This window comes from Perca fluviatilis, chromosome 1 (genome assembly GCF_010015445.1).
Source record: "Perca fluviatilis chromosome 1, GENO_Pfluv_1.0, whole genome shotgun sequence".
NCBI classification, from domain to species: domain Eukaryota; kingdom Metazoa; phylum Chordata; class Actinopteri; order Perciformes; family Percidae; genus Perca; species Perca fluviatilis.
Genome location: NC_053112.1, coordinates 1,807,619 through 1,834,677, shown reverse-complemented (window position 1 = coordinate 1,834,677; position 27,059 = coordinate 1,807,619). Strand labels below are relative to the sequence as shown.

At 40.4% G+C, this 27,059-nt stretch overlaps 1 protein-coding gene and 3 pseudogenes across 1 annotated transcript; 3 read left to right on the top strand and 1 right to left on the bottom strand.

Annotated features, from left to right (window-relative positions):
• The first annotated feature begins 59 nt into the window (after positions 1-59).
• Positions 60-8,363, top strand: LOC120566708 (annotated as a pseudogene).
• LOC120566453 lies at positions 1,811-25,525 on the top strand (annotated as a pseudogene).
• LOC120566853 (U2 small nuclear ribonucleoprotein B''-like) lies at positions 10,380-12,270 on the bottom strand. Its single transcript, XM_039813518.1, has 2 exons — positions 12,143-12,270; positions 10,380-10,668 (listed from the first exon to the last, which is right to left on the bottom strand). The coding sequence occupies exons 1-2, from the start codon at positions 12,265-12,267 to the stop codon at positions 10,509-10,511; spliced, it is 285 nt and encodes a 94-aa protein (XP_039669452.1). The 5' UTR covers positions 12,268-12,270; the 3' UTR covers positions 10,380-10,508.
• Positions 15,474-27,059, top strand: part of LOC120560973 — a 35,222-nt pseudogene continuing 23,636 nt past the window's right edge.

Sequence of the window (27,059 nt, the reverse complement as noted above, 5' to 3'; positions counted from 1 at the left end):
TGGGTCCTGCTCTCACGTGCACATGACGTTTCTGGATATAAAGGTGTTAGGATGTGACAGATGTCAGTCAGATGAACACAGACAGCAGCAGCATCTGTCAGAGTCTGCTGATGAAGGTACCACGTCTCTCTGACCTCATCTGAACGGGACTTTAACAGCGGAGCAGCCTGACAGGTAACACTACACACCTTTGATGAAGAAACTCGGCCATCATTTGTGATATTTTGGAGGCTACATAAAATACTTCTAAAATACCAGTGATACATTCTTTCAGCACTATTGTAAACTGTTTGTAGATCTGAAGTAACTCAGTAAGTATTCTATGAAGTGTGACGTTTTGGCCAAAATGAGGCCTTTTTATATTCAGTTGAGTCAGGTTTAATCAGCACCAGGAAACAAGTTAGATTTTAATCTCCGCTGACTTCACTGCTGAGATATGAGGGAGAGTCAGAACTTCTCCATCAGCCTGAATACTTCATTCTCTGAAACTTGATCAGCTGTTTCTGACTCTACAAAACTACTCAGAACCATTTGTGAAGGCTGAGAGTTGTTTTTAATCGGCAGGTGTGTTTCACAACTTCATCCCATCAAAAGTGTAAATCTGTCTTGGTTTTGATTTGTGGTCACATGTCCTCAACAACAAGATAAAAGATATTTATTATTATTAATTATTATTATTATTATTATTATTATTATTATTATTATTATTATTATCAGCAAAGCAGTCTTATTAATCCTGAAGTACAGACAGTAAAAACACATCCAGAGGTTTCTGAAGGGACAAGTTGAAACTTGCAGTTTGTCTCTGTCAGTTACTGGGACCGGGTAATCCTAATTTGGGCAAAGAGGGCGTGGCTAGCGTGTGACAAGACTGCCACATAAATAACTTCAGTCAAGAATCTGGCAAAATGACAGCTGGCAAACGGAGGGTTGTCTCAGTCAAGATCAGATGCTCCTGCCGTTGTGCCCTCAGGCCTCCGGGTACTGGTGCCATTTATCTGCATGTACGGCAGTAGAGAAAATGGGCAGACTTTCCCTTAAATTACCAGCTAACGCTATTGCCAGCTAGCTAGCTCGGTTTGCAAGGTGCTACAAAAGACATTTTAAAGTTTAAATAACATTAACAAAGTGAAAACATACAGTGAGAAGGTCAAAGTTAAATTAAATCGAAAAGTAACTTTGTGTCTTTAAGGTCTTTAGATTGCACAGAATGTTTTTGAAGTTGACGGAAATAATCTCTTGGAGGAGTTTGTTTAAATGCAGCAACTACAATATAAAACTGACTTCCTGTTGACAGCAGGGAACACTGCAGCAGCACCGCCACACCCTTCTCGATTAAAACTCAAACTTTGAATAACTTCATTGTTAAGGTCTTTAGATTGCACAGCAAAAATGTTGAAGTCGATTCAAATGAATCTAAAGGAGGAGTTTGTTAAAGTACGACTCCTGGAAATGGTGAAACGGGCAGTCTTTTTTAAATGAGTCGGCAAGCTAACAGCAACCCTTTTTCATCAAACTAAGAGAAATGTTCTCCTCTCATCCTAAAATGTTGATAAATATATTCCAAATGCAATTAATGAAATACAGAGGAGGAGAAGTGTCTGTCTCTCGCAAAATCATCTTGAGTTAATGTTAAAATATTTGTAATTTAGAACGTAAACGCTGAGAAACGCGATCTCATTTACAGGTCTGTAAAGCTCTCTCACTTTGCTTGCCCTGGCTCTCTTCGTGGCAACCACAGGACTGTTCCTTCTTAAGAACAATTTGACCCTTGTGGGGCCCAGTGCGCAAAAGAAAAACAAGTTTTACACAGGGCCTCTAAAAAGCTAGGAACGGCCCTGCTAGCTGGTGTTTCTAAAGGTTGGAGGAGCTGCTGGACAAGATGTACCTGTCATGGCCAGATGTGTAGCGTGTTGGCAGGTACAGGTACGGATTTACCTACAGTATGTACATTTGGAGCCTAATAATTACAGTAGACTAACCAATTACCAAAAGACACACACACAGGCCTGTTTTAACGTCAACAGTAACGTAGTTCCTTTTTAACAAGTTTGCTTTATCGCGTCATTGTGAAAATATGAACACTACCGTTGCTAACAACGGGCTTATCTGCTAACGTCAGCTACCGATGGTTACCCGGGAATAATCCAGCAAATAGACAGTACCCAAGTGAGCCATTACCGGAAACAGATGATTTAACGTCACCGCTCATTTTACACACAGTTTAACAACAAAACTAAACACTGAGGGAAGATTACTACGTTTTTAATGTTGGTTTTGAGCGCTATGCATCCACACTAACCTGGAAAGCGTTTTTAAACAGTAACGTCGTAATACAGCGTGTCGGATGACCGCATGGTAGCACATGCAGTACTGTACCAGTCCCTCCATAAAAACATGATTATGCAATCGCATAACTCAACGCATAATCAGCCAAAGTCTGCCATTCTGCGCCCAAAATACCGATTTCAAAATTGCCAACATATGCGGGCTTGCATGATTTCATAATCCCCCCAATTTCATTGCAAAAAGTCACAAAATATATCTTAGTAGAAAGTTGAAAAATGCTTTTACGCTTTACATAAGAGCAGCCCTTTTCCCTTGTTGCCTTTTTTCCTCTTTTTCATCAAACTGCAGTTTTTGCAAGTTCCTGCAATTTCATTGAATAAAATTGCGTAAATATCCCTCATATTCCATCGCATTTTTTAAGAAAACGTGGACGCATAATCAAGGATTTTTGCCCGCAACAATCGCAAAAACTCCTCGCAATTTCTGGAAGGACTGACTGTAAAAGAGGACCTATATGAACAATATGTGTCATGTTTGAGTCTTTTGTATATGTTCTGTTTCCTGTCTTATTTTGAAGTTCTGTCTTTTCTTCTAAATCAGTCTTTTTTACCTATAGACCTTAGTGGACTTCAGATACAGTATTAGGGAACACTAAGGTCTATATAAAAGAGACTTCAGATACAGTATTAGGGGACCACTAAGGCCTATATAAAAGAGACTTCAGATACAGTATTAGGGGACCACTAAGGCCTATATAAAAGAGACTTCAGATACAGTTTAGGGGACCACTAAGGTCTTTATAAAAGAGACTTCAGATACAGTATTAGGGGACCACTAAGGCCTATATAAAAGAGACTTCAGATACAGTATTAGGGGACCACTAAGGCCTATATAAAAGAGACTTCAGATACAGTATTAGGGGACCACTAAGGCCTATATAAAAGAGACTTCAGATACAGTATTAGGGGACCACTAAGGCCTATATAAAAGAGACTTCAGATGCAGTATAGGGGACCACTAAGGCCTATATAAAAGAGACTTCAGATACAGTATTAGGGGACCACTAAGGTCTATATAAAAGAGACTTCAGATACAGTATTAGGGGACCACTAAGGTCTATATAAAAGCATCCAAAAAGCAGCATGTCATAAGACCTTTAAGACATTTGAGATAATAGATTGCCTAAATATCTGTACTGGGTTGCACCACCTATGGGTAAGTTCAAACATAGACTACTTTGAACCTATCTTTAACTAGGTTGGAGTTTACATGCTACTAACATTTTAAGGGTTGCACAGTTCTAAGGCATGAGTTAAAACTTACATCTTACACCTCGCCTTGGTGGATGTAAAGTCCTCTGTAAGATAGAGGTTGTCATAGCATATGGTTTTAACAGGTGGTATAACTGGAAGAATTAAGAGTGACCAACTGTTGTGAAATGTTTGTTCAAATCACTTGAATAAGAAATTCATGGTGTTTAGTTTAAAACAGTCTAAATGAAAGGAAATTGTATGATTAAAACTCACTATTTACATTTACTTGATTTAGAGCTGATAATTGAAAAGGTACACAACCATTGGCTTCGAATGACGACCAAGAATACTTGTCTTTTACTGTGAACATTTATTGTTCAATATGTTGCAGTTTTACACACAAGAAAGAACAACTTAAGCTTGACGGACATGTTTTGCATCTAGCGTCTCACTTTCATCTCAGTATAAACTAGCAAGAGTACACAACAGACAACTTTCCTGTACACTACTTCAAAATAAAAGCACTTTCTGTGACGGTTCGCAGTAAAACTAAATTACTGTTAAATGGTTGTGTACCTTTTCAATTATCAGCTCTAAATCAACTAAATGTAAATAGTGAGTTTTAATCATACAATTTCCTTTCATTTAGACTGTTTTAAACTAAACACCATGAATTTCTTATTCAAGTGCTTTAAACAAACATTTCACACTCTTAATTCTTCAAGTTATACCACCTGTTAAAACGATATGCTATGACAACCTCTATCTTACAGAGGACTTTACATCCACCAAGGCGAGGTGTAAGATGTAAGTTTTAACTTATGCCATAGAACTGTGCAACCCTTAAAATGTTAGTAGCATGTAAACTCCAACCTAATTAAAGATAGGTTCAAACTAGTCTATGTTTGAACTTACCCATGGTGCAACCCAGTACAGATATTTAGGCAATCTATTATCTCAAATGTCTTAAAGGTCTTATGACATGCGCTTTTGGAGCTCTTTTAGTGGGCCTTAGTGGTCCCCTAATACGTATCTGAAGTCTCTTTTATAAAGACCTTAGTGGTCCCCTAATACTGTATCTGAAGTCTCTTTTATAAAGACCTTAGTGGTCCCCTAATACTGTATCTGAAGTCTCTTTTATATAGGCCTTTGTGGTCCCCTAATACTGTATCTGAAGTCTCTTTTATATAGACCTTAGTGTTCCCCTAATACTGTATCTGAAGTCTCTTTTATATAGACCTTAGTGGTCCCCTAATACTGTATCTGAAGTCTCTTTTATATAGGACTTAGTGGTCCCCTAATACTGTATCTGAAGTCTCTTTCCCGAAATTCAGCCTTGGTGCAGAATTACAGCCACTAGAGCCAGTCCCACAATGAGCTTTCCTTAGGATGTGCCATTTCTGCATATGTAGCTATTGAGGAGGAGAGAGGGGGAGCAAGATGGAGGGTGGGGGTGTGGCCTTGACCAACTTCCACTTTGCTCGTTTGAAAGCCATGATCTCTCTCTCTCATGGAGGGGCCAAATTCTCTGGGCAGTCAAAGCAGAGAAAGGGAAGGTAACCTTTCCCGTTATTATTTGTGATTGTGTATGATTATGCTTTCCTGTATTGTTTATGTAATATTCTGATGATTGTTTTGGTAGTCTGGTTTTCTGTCTTGTCTAGTTTTACTTCCAGTTTTGGGTTTTCCCACCTGTCTGATTGTTCTGCCCCACTCTGATGTGTTTCACATGTTGTATCACCTGTCCCCTGTTTGCTCGTTACCTTTTGTACTTAGCCTCTGTGTTGCCCTTGTCCAGTGTCAGATCATTTTGTTTTTGTAGTTTCTCTGTGTGCCAGCTTCAGTTCGAGTTCTGTGCTCCGTGGATTTCCTTTTTGTCTCAAGTTCCTGGTTTTTGGACTACATTCTGGAAGAAGTTTTTGCCCTCTGCAGTCGGGACTCTGTTTGTTTGGTGTGTACTTTGCTGTTTTTGTGAAATACTTCCCCAAGATCAAACGTTCCCTCGTCTGCTCTCTGCTTTTGGGTCCTCTAATTCCCCGAGTGCGTGACACCTTATGACCTCATAAGGAGAAGATTCCTGATTGGGCCATCTGAGCTTTCATTTTCTCAAAGGCAGAGCAGGATACCCAGGGCTCGGTTTACACCTATCACCATTTCTAGCCACTGACCATAGGGAGGCTGGGGGAACACATATTAATGTTAAAAAACCTCATCAAAGGGAAAATGTTTATGCCATGGGACCTTTAAAATATATAGTGCATTTAGTTCGCTGTAACCCGGGCTGAGCCCCACATTTTTACAATGTCCGGCTCCGCCCTTGTGTGGATATATTCAGTGCTGTTTTGTCAGAGTAGGGAGCTTCACTTTGTTAGCATGATTTAAATGTTCCTTGTTGCTCACAGTTCAGTGCAAGTATACACACTTTTTTTATAATTAAAACTGTATTTTGAATATGATTTTCTTTTCTTTCACACATGTAGATATTGCTGCTGCAAACTATCTGTCATCTGAAGATCAGTTTCTGTGCTCCATCTGTCTGGATGTGTTCACTGATCCTGTCAACACATCATGTGGTCACAACTTCTGCAAAATCTGCATTACTGAACACTGGAATACTAGTAACAGGTGCCTTTGTCCCATCTGTAAGGAGGGTTTTACCACAAGACCTGATTTGAGAGTCAACACTTTCATCTCTGACATGGTCACTCAGTTCAGACAGTCAGCTCAACAGAAAGCCAGCAGCAGCAGCTCAGAGCAACAAGTGTCCAAACCAGGAGAAATTCCCTGTGACGTCTGCACTGGAACCAAACTGAAGTCCCTGAAGTCCTGCCTGGTGTGTCTGGTCACCTACCCTGCGAGACTCACCTGGAGCCTCAACTGACCATGCCACGCCAAAAGACATCAGCTGATCGACCCTGTGGAGAACCTGGAAGGCAGGATGTGTACAGAGCACAATAAACCTCTGGAGCTGTTCTGTAAGACTGACCAGACATGTGTCTGCAAGCTCTGCACTGTTTTAGACCACAAGATGCATGATGTTGTTCCTCTGAAAGAAGAATATGAAGGAAAGAAGGTCAAGTTGGGGAAGACAGAGGCTGAAATTCAGCAGATGATCCAGAAGAGACGACTGAAGATTCAGGAGATCAAACACTCAGTCGACCTCAGTGAGGAAGATGCAGACAGAGAGATAGCAGAAGGTGTTCAGGTCTTCACTTCTCTGAAGGAGTCTGTTGAGAGAGGCCTGAATGAGCTCATCAACACGATCAAAGAAAAGCAGAAAACAACAGAAAAACAGGCCGAAGCTTTCATCAAAGAGCTGGAACAGGAAATCTCTGAGCTGATGAAGAGAAGCATTGAGGTGGAGCAGGTCTCACGCTCTGAAGACCACCTCCATCTTCTCCAGAGTGTCCAGTCCCTAAACATCCAACAACCTCCACCCACCAAGGACTGGACAGAGATCAGCGTCCGTCCATCATCATATGAGGGGACTGTGGTGAAAGCTGTGGTTCAGCTGGAGGAGACACTCAGTACAGAGATGAAGAAGCTGCTTAAAGCCGAGCTGAAGAGGGTCCAGCAGTATGCAGTGGATGTGACTCTTGATCCTGATACAGCACATCCTAAACTCATCCTGTCTGATGATGGGAAACAAGTGAATCACGGTGATGTGAAGAAGAATCTCCCAGACAACCCAGAGAGATTTTCTTATTGTGTTAATGTTTTAGGAAAGCAGAGTTTCTCTTCAGGCAGATTTTACTTTGAGGTTCAAGTTAAAGAAAAGACTGACTGGGATTTAGAGGTGTGGCGAGGGGGTCGATCAACAGGAAGGGAATCATCACACTGAGCCCTGAGGATGGTTACTGGACTATATGGTTGAGAAATGGAAATAAGTACAAAGCTCTAGCTGGCCCTGGTGTCCTTCTCTCTCTGAAGTCTCCTCCCTCAGAAGGTGGGGGTGTTTGTGGATTATGAGGAGGGTCTGGTCTCCTTTTATGACGTAGATGCTGCAGCTCTTATCTACTCCTTTACTGGCTGCTCCTTCACTGAGAAACTCTTCCCATACTTCAGTCCGTGTTTTAATGATGGTGGTAAAAACTCTGCCCCTCTGATCATCTCTCCTGTCAGAGTAAACTAATCACTTAACTTTGATTCATTTATTTTCATTCAGGGAAACAAATGTTAATAATTTGTTTAGATCTGATTTTCTATCTTTTAAATGTGGTGATTGATGTTCACTTCATCAATCACCACATTCGACACAGGCTCTGAACTGCCCGGAGTTTGGGGAACAGCTGACTGATTCCTCAGTCCCTCCATCAGTCCCGCTGAATGTTTCCTACAACAACAAAGCACTCGCTATATCTCACTCATCTCTTTTCTTTCTCTCTTTCTCCGGGAAATAAAGATGCCTTCAAAGTCGGAAATGTCGAGATCTATAGACCATCTGACAGAAAACAGTAAGTGTGAAATATAAAGTGTACTTGTGCTACATTGGGAAGTCACACAAACAGGCTGTTTCAGTGACACTCCCACCGCTGCACAACTCTGCCAAAAATCTGCAGATCACTTTCTTTGGTCTGAAGGCAGCTGAAGGTCTATTACATGTCTATAGTGTCTACAGAACACAATATGTGTCGTTATTATACCGGGTATAAAAGGTTAATGAATGTTTCACTTTTTGTCTGAAAAGTGTTTTTGTTCATTATTAGTCACTTTGGTTATTTTTGGTTTGTTTTGTGGGTAAGATGGTTTATAAGTGAAAGACATCTGTAAATATGTGATTGTAGAATAAAAACTGTAAAATAAAGCAGTTGTTGAACACAAGGCCTGTAGTAAACAGTGACTTGTACACCAAACACTGAACAGAAAAGCTGGTTTACACAGAAGTTGTTTTTCATTACCAGTACATTGTGTTTCCTGTGGCTGTTTCACAATAAAAGCTCACTGTGTGTTTCACCAGTTGGATGCTTTTAATGTGGAAGGGGCGGCAGGAGGAAATGTTTGTTTTCACCAGCAGTGATTGTGGAGGATGAATCGGTCTCACCTTTTTTTTTAGCTCCCGTTTTCAAAATTTCTTTATATATCATACAGAAATCTGGGTTTCTTTTATTTCATTTTTTATTTTAATGTTAGACAATTCAAGAAACCACAAGTGATACAAGAGAAGCAGTCACATAAATAAATAAAAAATAAAATAAAAAAATAAGAGTAAAGTGGTTTCTTTTTAACTACATAATTGTATTTACCCAAAAATAACACGGATGGATGATTCACAACGCTGCGCTGCAGAACGACATAAGATCGGATATCTACTTTCATTGAATTTGGGGTGTTTTATTAAAATTTTAGCATTTGAAAATGAAATTGAAATTTTCTAAACAGTATCCTCGCTGAACGTTGACATATACCAGTCTGTGATTATCCTTCCTTTAATATTAGTCTAAAATTATTCATAATTTCATCTTTTTTTAACTCAAGGATTAGGTATAGTTTCCTATAAATGAGGTTTATTGACCATGCAATTCAAAAATAAGTGTAAAACTAGTGGTGATAAGTTGGTGTTAGTGGTGTTTATACATGGTGGGTGAAAAGAACCATTAAACGTATAAAAACAAATAGTGATTGTGGAGGATTTTCAAACTGAAGACAAACCCTGTTCTCTTGGGTGAAAGTCCTGTTTGACCCATCCCCCAACCTGCCTCATTACCGGGACATTTGGCTCTTATACTTCATCACCTTACTTCCTGCTTTACACACGTCATCACTACTACTTCCACTAGAGGATGCCGTCACTAGAAACATTAAATATTATTATTTTTATTTTTTTTGTAGTTTATTTAAATAGGGACAGATACAAAAAACATAGATTATTACATAAATAACAATCCGATGCCTGTATCTCAGTGTTTATAGCCATGGCTAATTCGCAACACCTGTCCCTAGGAGGGCTTTTAACAGTTCAAATAATAAAAGGAGTCAGATTTTTACAGTGAATACAATAAAATGTCCAAAAAAAACAGTTAACAACAATAAAAATAAGTGTAGTAAATAAACACATTAACTCGGGACTCACACAGATGAACACCTCACACACACACACAGCTATACATTTCATATGGCATGATCACACTGCTGCTGCTGTATTAACCATGCTTTTACTAGTTTTTTGGAAAGGTGGACAATTTAGTTAGAGTCTTTATATTTGTAGGAAGCCAATTCCACAGTTTGGGGGTCCCTTCAAAAAAAAAAAAAAAAAAAAATAAAAATGTTTTTTGCTGTTTAAAAAAAATTTTGTGGCCCCCCCCAAAAACCCAAAAATTGTTTGTGGTCCCGAGGGTTGTTTTTTTTGATAAGAATGTTTTGTTTTTTTTTTTTTTTTTTTTGTTGGTGTTTATTTTTTTTTTTTTGTTGTTTTTTTTTTTTTTTTTTTTTTTTTTTTTTTTTTTTTTTTTTTTTTTTTTTTTTTTTTTTTTTTTTTTTTTTTTTTTTTTTTTTTTTTTTTTTTTTTTTTTTTTTTTTTCTTTTTTTTTTTTTTTTTTTTTTTTTTTTTTTTCTCCTCCCCCCCCCCCCCTTCTTTTTTTTTTTTTTTTTTTTTTTTTTTTTTTTTCCCTCCCCCCCCCCCCCCCCCCCCCCCCCCCCCCCCCCCCCCCCCCCCCCCCCCCCCCCCCCCCCCCCCCCCCCCCCCCCCCCCACACACACACACACACACACACACACACACACACACACACACACACTTAAAGAGCAACAATTATGTAAAAGCCTTTTATTTTACAAAACCAGATGTAGGCCAGAGATTATCTGCTCCTCGACTCGGAACGACGGGACTGAATTTTACCAACAAAACAAAAAACAAACAGCTCTGTATGATTTACAAAAATCAATGTGGGACCCCAACGGTAATCCAGGGACCATGTCCCCCTTTGTCCCCCTCAGAGTCTCTGTGTGTCCAGCGACTGAACTCGGGGACTACTTCTTGGCGTAGGTGATCTTCATGGCGCAGGTGGCTGTGATCCGGAAGCCTTGCAGTGCGTCTTTAGCCACGCCCGCCTGCGTCTCGCTCTCAAACTCCACGAAGGAGATGTCGTGTTTCCCCGGGACCAGTCGCACCTCTTTGAAACCAGGAAACCTGCAGAGGACAAAAAACACACAAAGAAACCCTGTCAATACTAATCTTTATTTATAGAGAGCTTTTCAAAATCTACGTTACAAAGTGCTTCACAAAACAGACAAAAAAATGGTAGAAAAAACACAAAAACATTGTATAAAGCACAAAAACGTAGAAAAACACACCAAAACATTATATAAAGCACAAAAACGTAGAAAAAACACCAAAAACATTGTATAAAGCGCCAAAACCGTAGGGGAAAAAGTTGGATAAACAATAAAAATAATTTGAAAAACATTGAAAAAGACAAACACAATTACTGTTAAAACTGACAGAGTAAATAATAACTCCAACATTTGTTTTGGTATTTAGAGTTGCAAAGATAAATCAGTTAATTAGTTGTCAATTATTAAATTAATCGCCAACTATACATGTATATATGCTAAATATGTAGCATGGCTAATTGTGTGGTCAGTGGTTATTAAAAATGAATCCCGAGAAGTGTAAATATTTACATATTGGTAGAAAAAATGACATTGTAGCAAAAGAGAGACAGGCAGAAACAGACAGACACACACACACACACACACACACACACACACACACACACACACACACACACACACACACATACATATACACTTTTGAGTACGTTTATGCTTTTTATGTGTGTGTGCGAGGTGAAAATAAGGAAATGTGCATCCATTCTTGATACATGGCCTAAGAGGTACCTCTAAAGTTTTTCATCCTCATATCTGAACCAGAGAACGTAACGGTCGCGGTTTTACACAACTCGTTAACGTTGTGAAACGGTCACAGTTTGGTTATGTTTAGACACACACACTACAAAGTTAAGTTTAGAAAAAGATCATGGTTTCAGTTCAAATAATAATCGTAATATAGCCGTTTTCTGACCAAGTAGTTACAGGACCGTAGTTATAGGTAAAGTCCACTTCTAAACAGATCTACTAACTACTCTCCGCGAGGGGACGCTTTTAAGTCCCAAAGACAGTTAACCACATGTTCCCGTTAATCTGATGATGGGCATGTGTTGTGATATTTAAACAAACGCGGCGTCAATGGCGGAATAAATAATAATCTAAATATGTGTGAATGCCGCGTGCATATAAACTAAAATGTCATTTATAACCAATGTAAATTATATATTAGCAATACATGCATACTCAAAATGTCTAGATACAAGGAGGTCGACACACCAGGATCGGTTTTCTAGATGGCAATGTATGTTTATTTTAAAACAACCACAAGAAGATTAAGTGTTCATATAACCCATAACGCCGCAAAAGGCCTAAGTGCCACAAAGTAACAGACTATGCAAAATCTGTTTTATCCGATAGTATGTGACAAATTTTAAAACGTTACAGACTATTCGTTCTTTTATAATAGGCATACATGAATCACAATCACAAAGACTACCATCTGGTCCTGCAAGGCAGCAGGAAAAGACGCAGAGATGTAAGACACCGTGTCTTACCTTACGATGATTTCCGGTACACCAAAGGTAGATTTGCCCTCTGGAGTTCGGCTGATAAACTCTGCCATGAGACCCTGAATATCCAGATCATCCAAAATGTCTTTGTGGATGTGAAGCAGTGCCATGTGAGAAAGTCTACTCTGAGCGATAGTGCTACGGAGCCAGGTTTTCGGGCGGCGAAGAGCTGAGAAAGAGCGTTCGAGCCAGCAGTAGACACTGGTAAACAGAGGCACGAGTGGATCAGTTGTTCCACCTCGGTGAAAAGTCCTCTTGTTTGTGGATGTAGAGCTGATAAAAAGCGAGCAAGTTCTTGGACTGAGTGGAATGCTTGTTGTTTGGTGAGGCCACCCAGCATGCTCAGTTGCAGGCCTAGGGATGCAATGTCCATCTGTGGAAGCTGAAGGTTACTCAAGTCAGCATCTGAAACAAGGCCCTTGGCACAATCCAGCAGCACCTTCTCCCTCTATGCAGCTGTTAACAAGCCAGCTTGATCGAATCTGCGCTCCATTTCCGAATTCATTAAATCCACTGCCTCAAAAAGTCCGCCGTCCCACTTTAATTCACCGCTGTCTGCTGAATCCTCCAGCGCAGTGGTGTCCCAAAACGACTCGGTGTTCTGCTGACCCTAGAATCTTTTGGCCACTTCAGGCTGAGAGCTGATGCAGACGCTTTTGCTCTCAACAAAATAGCGTCCACAACTCCTCCTCCCCTCAGTGCACCTATAATAATAATAATAATAATAATAATAATAATAATAATACATGTTATTCTTTACGTTTAAACAAATCTCATAGTGCTAGCCTATAATATAAAAGTCAGAAATAAAACAGGATAAATAATCAGGACTAAGGGTAAAATCAAGATAATATACAGTGGTGTGCATACGTTTACACACCCATGCAAAAGTTGACTAAAAGAGGAATAAAAATTTTAAATTTAACGCCTTTAATTAAAAAAGAGAAAAATCCAATCTTTAAGGACACCAATTTTCTTTTGTGAATGAATAATGTATCGTAAATAAATAAATGTTCTCCCTGTATTTTAAGGAAGAACATTTATTTGTGAATGCATAATGTATCGAGAATAAATACACGTTCTTCCTGTATTTTAAGGAAGAACATATAATTCGAGACATTATTCGTTCACAAAGCAAATTGGTGTCCTTAAAGGTTGGATTTTTCCTAATTTCTTTAATTAAGGGCAGGCATTAAAAGGATTTTTTATTCCTCCTTTTTAGTCAACTTTAGCATGGGTGTGTAAACTTATGCACACACCACTGTAGCAACTTAAAAAATAGCAACTATATGTAACAAAACAAAGAATAAAGCTTACCTATGCACTCTCTTTGAGAACTTGAATGCACTCAGTGCAACAGAAACGCTTGCATCGGCCTTTGCAAACGCTTTGCCAGCCCCGCCTCACAAGGCCCAAACATGCCTCACAGCACAACAGCCCGAAGACAGTTCTGCCCTTCATAGCTTGCTTGAGAAGTCCTGATATTTTCGACCGAGTCTCCCCACGAACACTCTGGTCCTTTTCGAGAGCTCGTAGGGTCTCCAACAGCGGCCCATATCCTTGAAGGAGTCTGGATATCGCCGCGGGTCCTTACGCACCATCTTGTCGGACACAGAGCTGCGACATTGGACACGGGTTCTCCGCCGGGGAAAAGAGACTGATACAAACTCTTGCGTTTTGCTGACTCTCGGATGAGGTTGGAGGTGCTCTGTACAACGTTGAATACGTCTGCGACGAGAGCCACATCCCGAGCCACCTCTGGCAAAGCTAGATCCAACGAGTGGTTGCAACAATGGACAAACAAGGAGCCAGGGCAGACGAGGACCACAATGGAAATAAGTTTGTAACTTTCTTGTGTTATCCTCGACAGTTCTGTGAAATGTGCAATGTCACTTTGATGGCATCTTGTTATGCATTCATTTCTGTTACTGTCTAATAAATCAAATCAAACTTACTGTGAAACGTCCAGACATATTACTTGCCCCGCAAAACAGTAGCCTTGAAGCTTTTCAATCGGCAGGTGCAAGCGCAAAAATATGTCAGTGATGCACCTGAAGAGAGGTCTGCTTTCGAATCTGATGCGCTGTAAAATCCCCAAAACACACTCTGTTGACACAAATCAGCATCCACATAATGCACATGGCAGGAAAACTGCTCGGATGAGCTAATGTCTGTAGTGCCATCAGCCGTCAGTCCAAAGTAAAGAGGAACCATTGCCCCAGAAACCAACCTTGGCTGCACAGCATGTGCAAGCAGTTCTATCATCTCGTTTTGGATCGTATCCGACAGCCAGTTATCGCTGCCGAGCATCCACTGGCGAAGCGCGCGGGAAGCGACTCGGCGCGGTCAATCATCATACGCCAGAAATGTCCTTCACGGTGATCGTGGCCTCGGAGAGGTAAGCCCTGTCGGACCAAACAGCGTACTGACTTGAAGGCCTCTTGGAGAACCTCTCGTCCGGTATTCTGCTCCTTCACAACCGCGTCTGAGAGCAGGGCACTGATCGGGCGTACTATTCAGCGCGCAGCAATTTTGTTCACAGCTTCTAGGTGGAAGACTGACTTCTCCTGATCTCTGAATTTTTTGTGGCCTTTACGCCATACGCAAAAGCCCCTGTTATGAACACGGCGTCAGCTCTGTAACAGTCATGTACCAACTTTTTGGCTACCACAGACCAGCAAGTAAAGCACAGGGCTTTGTCAGTGTCATTGCCATAATGGAGCCATTTCCATCTTTCAAACCAAGCTGGTTTGAAAGCTCTTGTTGGGGCAGTGAGAGAAATTTCGGAATTTAAAGTGCTAGCGTTAGCAGCCTGGTCGTGTTGGCTAGCACCAGGGACGCGAAGCTAGCTTGTCCTGCTCGAGCGTCGGGGTTGTACCTTTTCTGGTATGCTGGATGACAAGTCAGGTAGAGAAATCTCGCTAGTCCTCGGGTGTTTGGGGTTGAGTAAAAAAAATCCCAAATTCTTTTTGAGACATTGCTAACTAGCTAGTAGCGCTGATATAGTAGTAGTTGTGAAACTTTTGTGTGGGCCATGAGTGTGCGTGCTGCGTAGGCTGAATGCATCGCGTGGATTCGGCGTCAAGGCACATCTGATTGGCTAATACTACACACTGAAAATAAGTTAAATACTTTTTAATTAAATAGTTACTAAAATTATCCTTCGCTTCATCCCACAACCAAAACATGACATACAAAATGCCGTGGAACAGACACATCAACAAGAGATATTTATAAGCTATCATTTTATTGTCATCACAGTTTGCCAACAGGAGTGCTGCAGCAGCTGCAGTTAGAGGAGGAGCAACACTGGAAAGAGGAGAGCTTCAGCGTCACACTCCAGAAATGAAAGTGAAGTTTGTCAGAGTGTCAGCCACGCTGCAGTCGAGACAAGTCTCTGTTTCTCTCTGAAAGAAAAGTCAAACTGACTTCATCAGGTCTTTCTCAACAACACAGCAGAGTCTCTGCCAAACACTGGTGAGTACAGCTGATCAGATTTACACTTTCTACAACCAGGATTAACACTAAACTTTAGCTCTACTCAGACAGGAAGTTCCTCTCTTTTCATTTCTTGTGAAATTGGTAACAATATAACTCTGGCTGTTTGTCTACAAGCCCACTATACAGTAGCCCACTTTAACAGCTTTAAACAGTCTCTCTGTGTCATTTCTCAGGACTGGAGTTTAGATTACTTCCTACTTTACTGCTATTGTTACTGTTTACGGATCGCTTCCTGAATACACCTTCCTCTACCTTCTCTGGCTGTTTCACAATAAAAGCTTTCAAACAGAGAACCAGTTGGGAGGCTTTTTAATGTGAAGCAGCTGGAGGAAATGTAATGTGTTCAAGTAGCTGTGCTGTTCTTTGATAAAACTTGGACACAGGAGCATTATTAGGCTCGTTCTAGATGAACTGCGCCTCGCCTGTAAAGTGAACGAGAGCAGGCGGCAGCAGCCGGGGGGACAAAAATCAGCTCTCTAGTCGGACAGTTTCAGCCGTTTCCAGCCTATATATACACTGTCTATGATTCCAGCAGCCTTCAGACTGAACAGGAAGTGACAGAAACACTGTGGTCCGATTGTGATTTAAAATAATGTTATCACACCCATATATCAGATTGTACACAGTCTCCAGTTGTTTTTATTATGACAGAGTAGCTGTCAAAATGCTCTCCATGTGATCTGTTGCTGATTTTAATCAACACCAGACTGTAGATGATCTGTAATCTGATCAGATTTAGTCTCTCTGACTTCTAAACATCACTATCAGCCTCACAACATGTGTTCTGTTCAGAATAAGCTTTTAAATCAGACAAATAGCAGTTAAAATCCCTCTGATTCAAAATCAATAAAAAGTTTATATAAAACATCATCATGTTGAGTCGATTCTGAACCAATCAGCTGTTAGATCAGCTGAGAGGCTGGTGTTTCCCAGCATGCCCCTGGGTCCGCCTGGGTCTTGCAGTCGGTGGAGAGCAACTGCGGCGCCTGGCTCTAAATACTGCGGCCGCCTTGATCTCGTGAGGTCATCGTTGTCCACGTGTGCATGACGTCAGAGCGAGTCGGGATCAAGTCGGACACAAATCTACCCAGCATGCATTGGGCGCCGATCGCCAGTGATCGATTCTGCGCAGACCTGGCTCATCTCCAACGAGCCTTTTAACTTGGAACTGAATCTCTGTGGTTTTCTGTCTGTTTACTGATTGCACACTGCTTCCTCTATTTCCTCTGGCTGTTTCACAATAAAAGCTTTCCACAAGAAAACTAGTGGGAGGCTTTTATTGTGACCAGCAACAGAATATGAACTGTTAGACAATATGTACAGTACAGGCCAAAAGTTTGGACACACCTTCTCATACATTTCCTTTATTTTCATAACTATTTACATTGTAGATTATCACTGAAGGCATCAAAACTATGAATGAACACATATGGAATTATGTACTTAAAGGGGTGATAGAATGCAAAACTGATTTTACCCTGTCATAGTTGAATAACGACAGTTCGGTTGGGGGTAAATAGGACATACATATGAGCTCAAAGTCCCACTGACACCCCTTTACTATGGAAATCTCATATTTTGAAACTGCCGCCGAACGCGCGGGCGATCTCAACAAAACTGGAAGTTGACGTCAACCTCCCAAAACCCGGAACCTTTGTCAGCCCATGGGTGTATTAAGAGAACAGTCACGCCCAAACATTTACATAGGCTACACAACTGACCTGAGATCAGGTAGTACATTTACATAGGCTACACAACTGACCTGAGATCAGGCAGTCTTCTGATTCTAGCTAGGTCAGGCAGATCTCTGCTATTCCATTATAAAATTCTCTTCTGAAACTTTTTGTGCGATAAATCAACTATGTAAAGCTCAAATATGGGCCGTTTACAAACATCGATCGTGTAATTGCAAATTTTGTCCGACTGTGTGTCGGACGTCAGCGGCCAGTGCTGCCTGGGTTACTGCCTCGCCGCCCGGCCTGCCTTCCTTCACAGACCCCGGCCTGCTGTTAGCTCCGTTACGGCTGGCAACCCACGGCACTTCATACCCGCCTGGTGCCCTGACAGAGCTCCAGGGCCTGCAGTTCCCCTCTTCCTAATGCCAGGTGTGTGTGAGTGAGAGCGCGGTCAGCGAGCTTGTTACACCAGCAATCTCTTACCACAGGTTCCAGTTAATCTATTAATGTGTGTAATTATAATGTGTTGGGTTATTTAAACAAACGATGGGTGAAATACACGGCTCTTGTCCGCGTCTCATTGATAGAGCCTGCGGCTGGATGTAGCTCTATCAATGAGAGCTAGCTGGCTAGTCTCCTGTTAGAATTCCTCTGGAATTCACAAATATTCATTAACTTGAAATCAGACACCGTTGTTAGGTTTATAAGACATTTAGTTAGACGTTGTATAAGTGGCGTGACGAAATTCAAACAGTAAATATACTCGAATTACGACCAAAAATGAAGCTAACTATCCGTGATTTATAGCTAACAAATATTCATTAACTTGAAATCGGACACCGTTGTTAGCTTTATAAGACATTTAGATGTTGTATAGCTAAGGCGTGCGTGACATGTGTGTAACACGTGGTAAGAGATTGCTGGTGTAACCATAGATATAGAACAATAGATATGACATGTAATTCTGACTTACCATTCCAGGATGGAAGCACTTGGCGGCCATCTTACCAGGGTTAAGTTTTAGAATTGCTTCCATTGGAATCAATGGGGAGAGAGGCTCATGTTGTCTTTATAATCCTTATGTTTTTCTACCAATACATCAATAGTGGTTTTAATTCAAAGTAATGACTGTAAGACAACTGTGCCTTTCTAGAAAGAAACAAAAAATAGAGATTTGGGTGGAATTTTGATTGATATAGCTCCAAGAGAACAAGTAATGTGTTCAATTATGAAGATAATCTCATAATTTTGCATTTATATTGCAGGTAATAATTTTATGTTTTCAATTTTGCATGAACTTAATATGTAAAAACTGTCTTTGGTATTCTGAATGGCTAATATACATTAAACAATATTTTTTAATGTCAATCTCAACTATAAGACCACATTTCCCATCAACCCCGTTACTTCCTGTTTAGCGTTTGTTTTCTTACTGTCACCGGCCGGCATGGAGTTAGTTTAGATGATGAGCTGAGTAGTTGAAGAGCCTCGCTAGCTTCAATGAGTTTTTGTTGATAAAGACTATAATGACTTCACCAGAACTGCTGATGGACTTGTCGCAATTTTCATTGCGCTAACGTTATGGAAATTACATTTACGATAGTAATGCGGAGACTTGCTGCTGAAGTAGGAACGCTTTCTGGAAGTTACTTTACCTCGTCAAGACATGGATTATTAAGTTTTAATTTGCTTTACTGAAAGGAAAATCGTGTAAAGGCATGAGGTAAGCTGACAACAATAGATAGTTAATAGAATAGTTAATATATGATGACAGGCAGGATTCAACATGGCTAATGTTTGGGGAGCTAAAAGTGCGGCTGGTCTGTTTAACGTGTAACGTTACAGTACTTGTCGTTAACTTTAATTTAACTGAAAACTTAACACAGATTGAGTGAAATCAGCCGCAGCAGTCAATGTATGTATGTCAATATTAACAACGTGTTAAAAAACTGTTATAACGTTAACGTTACTAAATGTCTTATTTGAGGTAAAAATCAATCAACTAAAACGATGTTTTCTGTTCATAAATGATGTTAAGAGCTAGCTAGCAATCACCAATAACTGACATCTCAGCCGGTCTGTTAACAGTTGCTAGGCAACGTAACTAGCTAGCTAGCTACCTAGTTCACCAACGTTTCTGTATTTATAATTAAAAAAAGAAGAGAAAAAATACTCTATCTACTCCTACTGACGTGTGGAAAGTGATGGCAGCCTCCTGGGTCTCTTTGGTCCTTCTGGTAAAGCAGTTAGGTGCTGCACAGCCATATTGCTGCCATAGGTGACAATTGTAAACAGTACCCTAGTAAGATGGCGGACAGTTATGCCCTAAATTATGACGTCATGTCATATCTATTGTTCTATATCTATGGGTGTGACAAGCTCGCTGACCGCGCTCTCACACAACGGGCCATTTAGCTAGCAGGAAGAGAGGAGCTGCAGGCCCTGGAGCTCTGTCAGGGCTGCCAGCCTAACGGAGCTCACAGCAGACCGGGTCTGTGGAGGAAGGCAGGCCGGGCGAGGCAGCAGCACCACCGCTGAAGTCCGACACACAGTCTTACCATATTTGCAATTAGCCATCAATTTTCGTAAAACGGCCCATATTTGAGCTTTATATAGTTGATTTCTCACATAAAAAAGTCTCAGAAGTGAATTTGTTAAGGAAACATTGCAGTGTCTGGAATATGACATTCTGTCGCTTCTCTAAAGTCTGCGTATGGCAATTCGATCAACCAATCAGCGCACAGCTCATCTAAATATTCACGAGCATACCATATTTGGAAGAAAAGCTCTTGTTACAAATAGGGCCAAAACACAGGGATGCATAAGGGCCAATAAAATATCAACCAGGCCATTTTCAGCCCAACTAATGTTACATACCCCATTAGGAGACCATAAGGAAAAGTGTGAAATACCCTATATAATCATTCTATCACCCCTTTAAAGGTCTTATGACATTCTGCTTTTTGGATGCTTTTATATAGACCAGGGGTCGGCAACCTTAGGCACGCGTGCCACCATCGGCAGCGCGGGACCTTAACCAATGGCACGCTGGCAATATGTGTGCAAGAGAGTTATTGATGTGTTGAAATCATGGTTGAAATGCTGAAGCACTCTCTCATCCGCATGCCAAATTACAACGTTCACAGTTGCGCGACCTCATAGGTGCCGATACCGTGGGTGCTCCGGAGCTCGAGCACCCACGGAATATACTGAGCACCCACGTGTGCCAGACTGCCAGTTCATTTTTACATTCATTTAATATTAAACATTGCAGGTGGTGCTAAGTGGAGTGTCTGTCATAGTGTGATTGGTCATGGCGGTGGCATTGAAATTGATATAATTGATTAAACTTCTCCTCACCAATCCTATCTGTAAGCCTATCTGTGAGAAGTGGCGCTGTCCTGAGTTTACGGCTTTAGTATGGCGTGTGTGTTTGTGTCCATTTCCTAAGGTTCTGAAATGCAAACATTTTTGACAACCTTTTTTTTTTTTAAAGGGTGTGCGCGTTTCAGCACCCACGGAGGAAAATATAAATCGGCGCCTGTGAGCGACCTGTTATTTACGGTAGTTTGATTGATTCCTATCTCTGACTGGGAACAATACAAAGTTATTACCAACGGCCGCTGAGGCAGATGAACTAACGCTAGTCTTATTACTGTAAGGAGGCTACAATTAAACCTTCGTGAGTTAAAAGCCAATACTTATCAATGCACTCACCTGTGTAGACCAGCATCAACATGTAGAAAGCGATATATCAATCTGCTCAGTCTGCTCAGTCCACTCTTGTCCACCGCGCTGTTTTACGCAAACACAGCTATACTCTGCACATAGCATTAGCATAGCAATAGCATAGCATTTTTACAAAACAAGCTAAAACAAACGCTGTCGGTTTGTAGTCTGTTTATCTTAGTTTGCAGGGAATGTTGAAATTTGGACAAATTCTTATAAACTTAAGCTGGCTGAAGAAACCGTCCTCTCCGCTGGAGCGGTAAATATGGATGCATTTTCAGACCAAAACAAATACATGTGGCTACTTAATATGCACGTCAATGACGCAATCGTTATGTTCGTGTTCTTCATTCTTGATAATGATGCTGCTTGTGTTATTATTATTTTGCCACAGCATCGTTTCATTGAAAATGAGGCATACAGGACCTCTCAGTCCATTCATCATTAAAGCTGGGCTTTTCCACAACTTTTCGCTTCAGGCTCTATAACAGTGATATTTTTGTCAGCCCACCAATCAGGACTGCATACTGAAACCATGTTTCCATAATCATAATAATAATAATAATAATAATAATAATAATAATAATAATAATAATAATAATTACAAGGTCATGATTATGAGAAATAAATTTTATCAAATGTTGTTATGGAATAAAATTACAGATTCCCTGGATATTACATTTTGATGTGATGTCATAATAAAACATAACATGGCACACTGATAAACAAGAAATTTTGAAAAGGGCACTTCATATCAAAAAGGTTGCCGACCCCTGATATAGACCTTAGTGGTCCCCTAATACTGTATCTGAAGTCTCTTTTATATAGGCCTTAGTGGTCCCCTAATACTGTATCTGAAGTCTCTTTTATATAGGCCTTAGTGGTCCCCTAATACTGTATCTGAAGTCTCTTTTATATAGACCTTAGTGGTCCCCTAATACTGTATCTGAAGTCTCTTTTATATAGACCTTAGTGGTCCCCTAATACTGTATCTGAAGTCTCTTTTATATAGACCTTAGTGGTCCCCTAATACTTGTCCTGTGTCAGATCAGTGTCTCTGTGTGCCAGCTTCAGTCGAGTTCTGTGCTCCCTGGATTTCCTTTTTGTCTCAAGTTCCTGGTTTTTGGACTACTTTGGTTTTTTGGATTCCCTGTTCTCGTTTGCTTAACATTCTGGAAGAAGTTTTTGCCCTCTGCAGTCGGGACTCTGTTTGGTGTGTACTTTGTTGTTTTTGTGAAATACTTCCCCAAGATCAAACGTTCCCTCGTCTGCTCTCTGCTTTTGGGTCCTCTAATTCCCCGAGTCGTGACACCTTATGACCTCATAAGGAGAAGATTCCTGATTGGTCCATCTGAGCTTTCATTTTCTCAAAGGCAGAGCAGGATACCCAGGGCTCGGTTTACACCTATCACCATTTCTAGCCACTGACCATAGGCAGGCTGGGGGAACTCATATTAATGTTAAAAAACCTTAAAAAGTGAAAATGTTTATGCCATGGGACCATTAAAATATATAGTGCATTTAGCCGCTGTAAACCGGGCTGAGCCTCTGTATGGATATATTCAGTGCTGTTTTGTCAGAATAGGGAGCTTGACTTTGTTAGCATGATTTAAATGTTCCTTGTTGTTCACAGTTCAATGCAAGTCAAAACACTTTTTTTTATAACTAAAACTGTATTTTGAATATGTTTTTCTTTTCTTTCACACTATGTGTAGATATGGCTGCTGCAAACCATCTGCCATCTGAAGATCAGTTTCTGTGCTCCATCTGTCTGGATGTGTTCACTGATCCTGTCAGCACACCATGTGGTCACAACTTCTGCAAAAACTGCATCACTGAACACTGGAATACTAGTAACAGGTGCCTGTGTCCCATCTGTAAGGAGGGTTTTACCACAAGACCTGATTTGAGGGTCAACACTTTCATCTCTGAGATGGTTGCTCAGTTCAGACAGTCAGCTCAACAGGAAGCCAGCAGCAGCAGCTCAGAGCAACAAGTGTCCAAACCAGGAGAAGTTCCCTGTGACGTCTGCACTGGAACCAAACTGAAGGCCCTGAAGTCCTGCCTGGTGTGTCTGGCCTCCTACTGTGAGACTCACCTGGAGCCTCATCTGACCATGTCAGGCCTGAAAAGACATCAGCTGATCGACCCTGTGGAGAACCTGGAAGGCAGGATTTGTACGGAGCACGATAAACCTCTGGAGCTGTTCTGTAAGACCGACCAGACATGTGTCTGCATGCTCTGCACTTTTAGATCACAAGATGCATGATGTTGTTCCTCTGAAAGAAGAATATGAAGGAAAGAAGGCAGAGCTGGGGAAGACAGAGGCTGAAATTCAGCAGATGATCCAGAAGAGACGACTGAAGATTCAGGAGATCAAACACTCAGTCGACCTCAGTGAGGAAGATGCAGACAGAGAGATAGCAGAAGGTGTTCAGGTCTTCACTTCTCTGAAGGAGTCTGTTGAGAGAGGCCTGAATGAGCTCATCAACACGATCAAAGAGAAGCAGAAAACAACAGAGAAACAGGCTGAAGCTTTCATCAAAGAGCTGGAACAGGAAATCTCTGAGCTGATGAAGAGAGCACTGAGGTGGAGCAGGTGTTACGCTCTGAAGACCACCTCCATCTTCTCCAGAGTGTCCAGTCCCTAAACATCCAACAACCTCCACCCACCAAGGACTGGACAGAGGTCAGTGTCCATCCATCATCATATGAGGGGACTGTGGTGAAAGCTGTGGTTCAGCTGGAGGAGACACTCAGTAAAGAGATGAAGAAGCTGCTTGAAGCCGAGCTGAAGAGGGTCCAGCAGTATGCAGTGGATGTGACTCTTGATCCTGATACAGCACATCCTAAACTCATCCTGTCTGATGATGGGAAACAAGTGAATTATGGTGATGTGAGGAAGAATCTCCCAGACAACCCAGAGAGATTTTCTAAGGGTGCTTGTGTTTTAGGAAAGCAGAGTTTCTCTTCAGGCAGATTTTACTTTGAGGTTCAAGTTAAAGAAAAGACTGAATGGGATTTAGGAGTGGCCAGAGAGTCGATCAACAGGAAGGGAAACATCACACTGAGCCCTGAGGATGGTTACTGGACTATATGGTTGAGAAATGGAAATGAGTACGAAGCTCTTGATGTCCCTTCAGTCCTTCTCTCTCTGAAGTCTCCTCCTCAGAAGGTGGGGGTGTTTGTGGATTATGAGGAGGGTCTGGTCTCCTTTTATGATGTAGATGCTGCAGCTCTTATCTACTCCTTTACTGGCTGCTCCTTCACTGAGAAACTCTTCCCATACTTCAGTCCCTGTCTTAATTATGGTGGTAAAAACTCTGCCCCTCTGATCATCTCTCCTGTCAGAGTAAACTAATCACTTAACTTTGATTCATTTATTTTCATTCAGGGAAACAAATGTTAATAATTAGTTTTGATCAAATTTTCTATCTTTTAAATGTGGTGATTGATGTTCACTTCATTGTTAAGACTTGTTTAATTATATGTATTCCATTACATAGTCAACAAATTAATTTAATTCATTCATCTCTTCAACACTGAATCAGAATATCTATTTTTAAAAACCTCTGTTAAATCCACAGACATTTATTTTAACTTCCAGAAGAAATCAGTTTCAAAAGACACCTTCATTTAAGAGTAAGTCTGCATCCAAAATAAATGCAGGTCTTTCCATACATATTAATTGGGGGGTAGTGGGTTGCCACAGGGGAGGAAGATGGAAAAAACACAGCGGTGAAAATTTTGAGACCGACTCAACTTTTGGAGAAACGCAACCCTGCATCACGCTGCAGTGGCCAATCATGTAACAGAGATCAGAGTTGTCAGAGTATTTTGAGGAGGTGTGAGAGTCCCGTACAGGAAACAGGAAACATCACTGCCTCTATCTCTGCCACGAGAACGTTTTAAAACTCCAAACACAGGCTCTGAACTGCCCGGGAGTTTGGGGAACAGCTGACTGTTTCCTCAGTCCCTCCATCAGTCCCTCTGAATGTTTCCTGCAACAACAAAGCACTCGCTATATCTCACTCATCTCTTTTCTTTCTCTCTTTCTCCGGGAAATTAAGCTGCCTTCAAGTTCATTTGGAAATGTCGAGATCTATAAACCATCTGACAGAAAACAGTAAGTGTGAAATATAAAGTGTACTTGTGCTACATTGGGAAGTCACACAAATAGGCTGTTTCAGTGACACTCCCACTGCTGCACAACTCTGCCAAAAATCTGCAGATCACTTTCTTTGGTCTGAACGCAGCTTAAGGACTATTACATGCCTATAGTGTCTACAGAACACAATATGTGTCATTATTATACCGGATATAAAAAGGTTAATGAATGGTTCTATTTTGTCTGAAAAGTGTTTTGATTCATTATTAGTCACTTTGGTTATTTTTTTATTTGTTTTGTGGGTAAGATGGTTTATAAGTCAAAGAAATCTGTAAATAAGTGATTGTAAAAATAAAAACTGTAAAATAAACCAGTTGTTGAACACAAGGCCTGAGTAAACAGTAACTTAAAAAAAAAAAAAAAAAAAAAAAAAAGGTTTTTAAAAAAAAAATATTATTTAAAAAAAAAAAAATATTTTTTTGGGGGGGTGCGAAAAAAAAAAAACCCCCCTTTTTTTCCCCCCCTTTCTTTTTTTTTAAAAAAAAAAAAAAAAAAAAAAATGTTTGTTTCACCAGCAGTGGTTGTGGAGGATAAATCGGTCTCACCTTTTTTTTTTTTTTTTTCAGCACCCGTTTTCAAAATTTCTATATATATATATATATATATACATAAAAAAAACAAAATAAAAAAATAAGAGTAAAGTGGGTTTCTTTTTAACTACATAATTGTATTTACCCAAAAATAACAGGGATGGATGATTCAATACAACGCGGTTCAGCGAAAAACGCAGAAGATCGGATCTCTACTTTCATTGAATTTGGGGTGTTTTATTAAATATTTTAGCATTTGAGAAAAAAACTTTAAATGTTTCTAAACAGTATCCTCGCTGAACGTTGACATATACCAGTCTGTGATTATCCTTCCTTTAATATTAGTCTAAATAATTCATAATTTCAGCTTTTTTTAACTCAAGGATTAGGTATAGTTTCCTATAAATGAGGTTTGACCCATCCACCCCCAACCTGCCTCATTACCGGGACATTTGGCGCTCTTATACTTCATCACCTTACTTCTTGCTTTGCACACGTCATCACTACTACTTCCACTAGAGGATGCCGCCACTAGAAACATTAATATATATATATTTTTTTGTAGTTTATTTAAATAGGGACAGATACAAAAAACATATATTATTACATAAATAACAATCAATGCCTGCATCACAGTGTTTATAGCCATGGCTAATTCGCAACACCTGTCCCTAGGAGGGCTTTTAACAGTTCAAATAATAAAAGGAGTCAGATTTTTACAGTGAATACAATAAAATGTCCAAAAAAACCAGTTAACAACAATAAAAATAAGTGTAGTAAATAAACACATTAACTCGGACTCACACAGATGAACACCTCACATACACACAGCTATACATTTCATATGGCATGATCACACTGCTGCTGCTGTATTAACCATGCTTTTACTAGTTTTTTAAAGTTGGACAATTTAATTAGAGTCTTTATATTTGTAGGAAGCCAGTTCCACAGTTTGGCTCCTTTCACAGAAATATATAAATATATAAATATGAGTCTTAATTGCTGCTTGAACAAAGATTTGTGTGGGCCAGTCACACAGTCTGAAAGGTTCCTAGTTCCCGGGGAAAGTTCCTGCCGTTGAAAAGCATCGTGTATTAGTTTGGAACTATTTTCAGCGGCGGATTAATCCACATTTGGTGCTCTGGTGAGTATGAGCTAACTCAGTGGGATAGTGTTTGTTTTTTTTTTTTTTTTTGTGTGTTTGTGTGTGTTTTGTGTGTGTGTGTGTGTGTTTTTGTGTGTGTGTGTGTGTGTGTGTGTGTGTGTGTGTGTGTTTTCATGGTGATGATGGAACAATT